Source organism: Macadamia integrifolia, chromosome 4 (assembly GCF_013358625.1).
Source record: "Macadamia integrifolia cultivar HAES 741 chromosome 4, SCU_Mint_v3, whole genome shotgun sequence".
NCBI lineage: Eukaryota > Viridiplantae > Streptophyta > Magnoliopsida > Proteales > Proteaceae > Macadamia > Macadamia integrifolia.
In genome coordinates this window covers 8,126,729-8,133,104 of record NC_056560.1, presented here as the reverse complement: position 1 = coordinate 8,133,104, position 6,376 = coordinate 8,126,729, and the positions used below count along the sequence as shown (strand labels likewise).

Genomic DNA, 6,376 nt, shown 5'->3' with positions numbered 1-6,376 from the left:
ACTCGCAATTATGTGGTATTATTACATGGGGAGAGATTCGGTATGTCGCTTTTTTTATTTTTTTGGAACAAACGGCTCAACAGTGAAAATCGAATCGAATTCATAATGGTTCAATCAAACCAAAATCAAAAATCAAACTGAATCCAAAAAATCGATAAAATCAAAATCGCAACGGGTTCGATCAGTTTCAATTTCTATTGATTTTCTAGTTTCAGTCAGGCTACATTTGGTAGACATCTAGAAAAAAAAAAAACGTTTTGATGTTTTTTCTTTGGGAATTAAAAAAAAAATGGAATAACAGGTTTGGTGTTTTTCGATTTTTTGTAAACAAAAAAGAAAAAAATGTTATAAACGTAAAATGATGGAAATGACATAACCTTGTTTTTTAAATAATAATAATAACAACAAAAAAAAAGGTGTACAATTAGGATAATTGTTCCTGAAAGTCTGAAACAAATTCATCAAACGCCATTTTTTTTTTTAACTGCATTTTGACACAAAAATTGAAAATTTTGTTTTTGACACGAAACATCATTTATAGGACTAAATAGCTACCAAACACAACATGAGTCTCATAGGTGGTTAATTGTTATAATTAAGTGTGTCAATCCCAAGGCCTCACTGATTGGATCGATTGGGCCCAATCATTTAAATATTGGCTTGGCCTATGTTGATTATTAAATGTGTCAAGCCTAAGCTAGGCCCATTTGTAAATAGGTAGTACACAATCCAAGGGTAAGCCTAATAGGTCTCCCTTGGACTGACACGTTTAACCCGATATATTTTGATTTTTTTGAATAGAATATAATATATAATGATATTTTTATCAATTATTTATTGTAATTAAGTGTAATATATTTTCAAATTTATTGAGGTTTTAATAAAATAGATTAAAGTACATTAAATCTAAGAAAAGTAAATACCATTTAAGATTTTATTGGTATATTACTCCGTTTAAGGCTTGATTATAGCCTGATTACCCCGATTAAGAGAAACTCAATTAAAGCTTGAAACCCGATCGAACTCGACTCATTCCTTAAATAGCTAAATCATGGTCCAAGGACATACGCCCGCCATGCCCGACTAGGCCTGACTGAGAGTGGCCCACCCGACCCATTGACACCCAAAGTTACAATACTTCCGGTCTTCACCGGTTTCAATATCAAATCGACAAAGAGTTTTTGATCCGGTTGATTTCGGTTTGCCAATTCGGACCAATCCGTCTGCTCTGTTCGGTTCGACCTCCATTTCGGCTCCCTACCGTACCAGTACCTCCTATAAATTGCGCGACTTGAAAGAGAGGAGGTCATAGTCGGACTGTCGATAGTGCCTTCCTCCTCTGTATGGGTGTTGCTTTTCGCTTGGCTGTTCCAGGCTCTTTCCTACTTTCCCTTCGAAGGATTTAGGGTTTGAGTTCCAATCCTTTGCTTCCTTCCTTTTTTTTTTTTTCTTCTCTTTTCTTCTAAAAGATCTTGTATTTCTACATGGATACAAGAACAAAGAAGGAGCCAGGAATCCCCCACCTTCGGCATTGCCATCAGCAGAGAATCCCGACACCTTCCTTCGTTGTAAGAGGTTCTGCGAATATTTCTTCCCCAATGGCTTTCTATTCCATGCTCATCTTTGTTCTCATCTATTTATTTGCAGGATCAGGTGAGCTATTGCAGATATATTTTTTTTTTCTTTTATTTGATTGAAAAAGTGAAAAAAATCAACTGGTTTTATCTGTACAATTCATGCATGCTTTCAAAATAGCTTGTTTAATGCTATAACAGCTTCATCGGAGCTAGTATTAGAGGAAGGGTATACCGTTTCAACTGTTCTCGACGGCAACAAACTACAGATCAACCCATATTCAGTCCTGCCTCGACCTGGAACTAATGATCTTGTCGTCCTCGACCACTCTGGAAATATCTTCTACACAGTTTCTTTTCCTATCTCGCAAGGTATTACGTTGTACCGAGTTCATAACTCTAAAGACGCAAATGAACATTTCTCTACAGATTCTGAACTCATAGGGTTTGGGTTTCCATGCTTTTCTTTTGCAGAAAGCGAGATTAATCGGTTTGCTGGTAATGGTACCGAGGGATTTTCTGATGGAGAATCGAAAGCTGCCATGTTTAAACACCCACGGAGCCTCACTGTTGATACAATGGGGAATGTTTACGTCGCCGATAGGAATAGTCACTCCATTCGGAAGATCAACAAATCGGGTACGCTTACCTTCTATTTTTCTCCCCCCCCCCCCAAAAAAAAAAAAAAATTTCTCTAACGAGGTCTAGCATTTGTGTGTCTGAAAATTTTCGTCATCTTAAGGATATGGTATCGTCTATCCAACAACCTGCTCTTGTCCAAACATGTGAACCTTGACCATTCTTAATGCTTAATATAAGACATTTAAAATTTTTCGAGTTTATATTTCCGGATCATAAGGTTGCTTACTGGTAGTGGTAGGACAGGAAACAGGACTCACTAGAATGGACTGCGTATCTGACTGGGTATTAGTGCTTCTGGAAGGGGAATGTCTATTGAGAGAGAGAGTCTGCATGAAGTAGCCCTGATGCTAATGGTGACTTGGTGGTGCATATAATGGGAAAGGGCATTGTTCTGAACATAAAATTTATTCGTAGTGGGATCCAAAATTAGTACCGGTTTTGTTTTGGCCCTTCACTGCTGGCCTTCAGTTTGCTGCAAAAGCTCTTATGTAATCAAGTCAACAAAGTCTTAATCCCAACTTTTTTTTTTTTTGGGGGGGGGGGTGTGGAGGGATCAGCCATTCCGCATTCGGGTCCTGCTTCATGGTTCCCATCTAATTCATTATTATCTCTTAAGACTCTAGCGTGCTCTTGTAGTTAAGAGGAGCCAAGCTTCCTGTTAGGATGCATTAATAAACTATTCTTTTTCATTTGATGTCCCTAGGTGTGACGACGATTGCTGGAGGGTATTCAAAGGGGCCTGGCAAAGTGGATGGACCTGCACAGAATGCATCTTTCTCTGACGATTTTGAACTTACTTTTGTGCCTGAAAGATGTGCGTTGTTGATTTCTGACCGTGGAAATCACTTGGTCCGCCAGATAAATCTGAAGCCGGAGGATTGTGGAAAGGGTTCTAAATTAGGTAGCTTGCAACATTTACTGTACTTATGAACAATTTGATTGGTCAAATATCATTTATCAAGTTCACAGTTATTAATATATATGTGCTTACGCAGTGATTTGGAAAACCAAATGCCGAAACCTTAATTGAAGTCTCAAGACACTGTTTCTGGACACTTACTTCATCCACATATTGTCAAAAGATTATGACTAGATTACTAATAAATGGGGAAAAAGATTGAAGTACACAATGCACTATAGAAGAACTATATATTTGTTGGGTCAAAGAATGTAATGTCATGACGAGCAGCTAGCTTTGTCTGTCACATGTCACTTTTGCTCTGCTATGCAGCTTGGGTGGCTCCATGTGATAAAGGACACTAATCCTCTCTTTTTTAGACAGAAAGTGACTTTACCCTCTCATTGGTCAACTTTCAACCCCAAATGGGTAGTGGAAGTTGCTCAAAAGTGTGTAAAGTTTCATAATGACATGTTTGTAATTCTTCGTGTCTTTACACTGAGCCACTTCCCATCCTTGTTTGGGGCTAAAACTTAACCATTGAGATAGGTGTGGGGTTCCTCCCAACATGGATGCATTCATATCTATCCATGGGCAGGTTGTTGCAAATGAACAAGGATCTCTGTGCATGTGTGTGTGTGATTTCAGCAGATGGTCATATGGGAAGTGATTGTGCAATATATGCTATTGCCTTGACCTTTAATCAACTTTCTTATTATTTATATAATTATCAGATCTGACACATTCACACTTTTTTATGACGGTCCCAGGTCAGCCGGTCCAGCTGGTTGTCAACTTAGTCAAACCCTGGTCTTCCTATTACGTGTTATGGACATTTTATTTAGAAATGAAAACACAAATTAACTTGTGTTTCTTGTTCATAGTTCAGCTGATCTGACTGTCCAGGTTGGATCATTTCTTATAAGGATTTGAGACATTGGACATGAACATAATCAAAAACATGATGGTGCTTTTTCTCTCCGAGGTTCTAGTTTGTTGAACGAGTGAAGGCATGAATCCTATTGCTGCAAGACAGATACTGTTCTGTACACTTATGCTAGTTTGCTATGACTTAGTGGAGTTATCATAACTTCAAATACTCTAATGTTCAGCATAACTGGGACAAATAGCTGACATTAGTGTTTTAACACTAACATAGTTCGACACAGTTAGTCTTTTAACCTTCATTACACTGTTTTATTCTGTCATCGTTTTTCTTTTTGGTCTCTGAAATTGTTGTTTCTTCCTTGGAGGAAACCTTCTGTTAGAAAATGTTTTTGGTTTATAATTCCATCTTGGTTCGTATGTTTCTCAACTGGTGGGTTACTTCATTACTTGAACCATCAATTATGTGCAAGAAGACCCCTGTCTTGTTATATTGTGCAAATGACTTCACATTCCAATATTTAATTTTTCAGATCTAGGAGTGGCTGCTATCTGGTTGGTGGCAGGACTGGGAGCCTTGGGTATACTTGTTCTCGTCTCATACCTTCTCATCTCTCGTGTAAGTGTTTATTCTTTGTATTTGATATTCCATGAGGTATTGGAATGCTTAAAAACCTTAAATTGAACTTTGTAGACAGGACGTCTCCGGACACGGCTGTTTCAGCGGGACATGGAAGCACTGCCGAATCATTCTGGAGACACAAGCTCTGATAATCTGCTCCGACATCAGAAGCGTAATTGCTAGCTCCAGATCGTACTTGTTTTTGCTTAGGCTTGCCAGGCTGATCCGATCTTACCTTTTTCTTATGTTTGGGATCCATAGAGTAGAACATCGTAGTTTCTCAAAGGAACCCATTTCTTTGCTTGATTTAGATGTTGCAAATAACCATGAGTTGACAAAACAACAAATATATGCTGACCAGTTGAAGGGTTTAGTTACTTTTGATGGATGCCAGGATGCATCTGAGAGGGTGGAGGGCTTTAAGCAAGGAAATGGGGACTTCGAAGGAACCGGTGTTTTAACTGACAGTTGTGTGAAGGTCGATGCTATGAGGTGGGCTAACATTATGGATTTCACAAACAAGGGTGATCAGGGAAACACAATGGGTCCTCTGGTGGGTTCAGGATCATCATGTTTGGTTAAGAGGGAATTGAAATTAGACTAAAAGACATTTTCCATCTTGGCAGTGTTGTAAATATTCATCATCGGACCTAAGAGTTCTGGAGCTTTTGTATTGGGATGATTATGGTATATTGTCTTTGTGATATCTAATGTTGCCTGTTGTTTGCAAGAATTTCTTGCTCCTGCTGATTCGAATCGGATCAGAATTCAGAATTCGTTGGAATTGACAGAAATAAGTGAACCTTAGAAATCACTTACCACAGCCAATTTGAAGTGACCCGAATGAGGATCGGGCTCGGTCAGTTCTGAATCGAATCTGTGATCTGATTCTGATAAATAAAGTTTTAAATATACCTTTGGTGTGAGAGACTTGTAATTAAGGGTGTCAATTCGTTTGATTTTGATTCAATTCATGATACAATATGTACAAGTCAAATCAAATCGAATTGATTAGATAGTTTCATTTGATTCTTACTCTCTTCAAATTTTAAATCCCCTAAAAAAAATAACTTACTAAAACAAATAAAGTTGGAAAGAAAATAAAACCTCTTGAAGATACAATCCCACAATGTCAGATCTGTTATCCTTTGGTATCCTTCAACCTATTTTACTAGGGTAAGTGCACTACTGCAGAAGAGTAGTGAGGAGAAGCCCAAGACAACTACTACTCGATTCAGGTTCGGTTTACATTTCATTCAGTTCAATTCAATGACGTTTTTCAGTTTTAGCTTTAAAACGAAACATAACCAAATCTAATCGAACTAAATGAAATTTCACTTATTAAAATCAAAATTGAACCATTCTTTATTATAAATGACCAATTTCAGTTACATTTTTGTTCCTATCTTAAGTCACTGTTGTACACACCGGCGATAGGTAGAGTCTTTACCCTAATAATAAAATAGAATGTGTTCTTGCTATGGGACAACTTCATTACGTTCATCTCTATTTTTTCTTTTTTCTTTTTGATGCTAAAAGAAAATATATTACAAAAAGCTAGACATGTATACAACCAGCATTGTCCATAGTTTGGTTTCCTAGAGGAAACAGACTACCCATATGTCTTAAATACATGATAGAGAGGTCGGTATGTCCACATTTGTACAAAAACTTAAGGTGACCATATATTACATATAATTCCAAAAACATTTCAAAGCTATATAACGGTCAACTGTCACTCAGTATTGAAATAAG

General features: G+C 37.5%; 1 protein-coding gene across 3 annotated transcripts; it reads left to right on the top strand.

The window, feature by feature from the left end:
* Positions 1–1,291: 1,291 nt before the first annotated feature.
* Positions 1,292–5,354, top strand: LOC122077366. Of its 3 annotated transcripts, XM_042643296.1 has the most exons (7): positions 1,292–1,407; positions 1,496–1,653; positions 1,776–1,946; positions 2,049–2,213; positions 2,920–3,117; positions 4,533–4,618; positions 4,698–5,354. In XM_042643296.1, exons 2-7 carry the CDS (start codon positions 1,599–1,601, stop codon positions 5,223–5,225), a joined length of 1,203 nt encoding a protein of 400 aa, XP_042499230.1. In that variant the 5' UTR covers positions 1,292–1,407; positions 1,496–1,598; the 3' UTR covers positions 5,226–5,354. The 3 variants fall into 3 exon arrangements, with proteins under 3 accessions (XP_042499230.1, XP_042499229.1, XP_042499231.1); XM_042643295.1 differs by having other exon boundaries at positions 1,308–1,653; XM_042643297.1 differs by having other exon boundaries at positions 1,308–1,653; positions 4,694–4,998.
* The last annotated feature ends 1,022 nt before the right edge of the window (positions 5,355–6,376 follow it).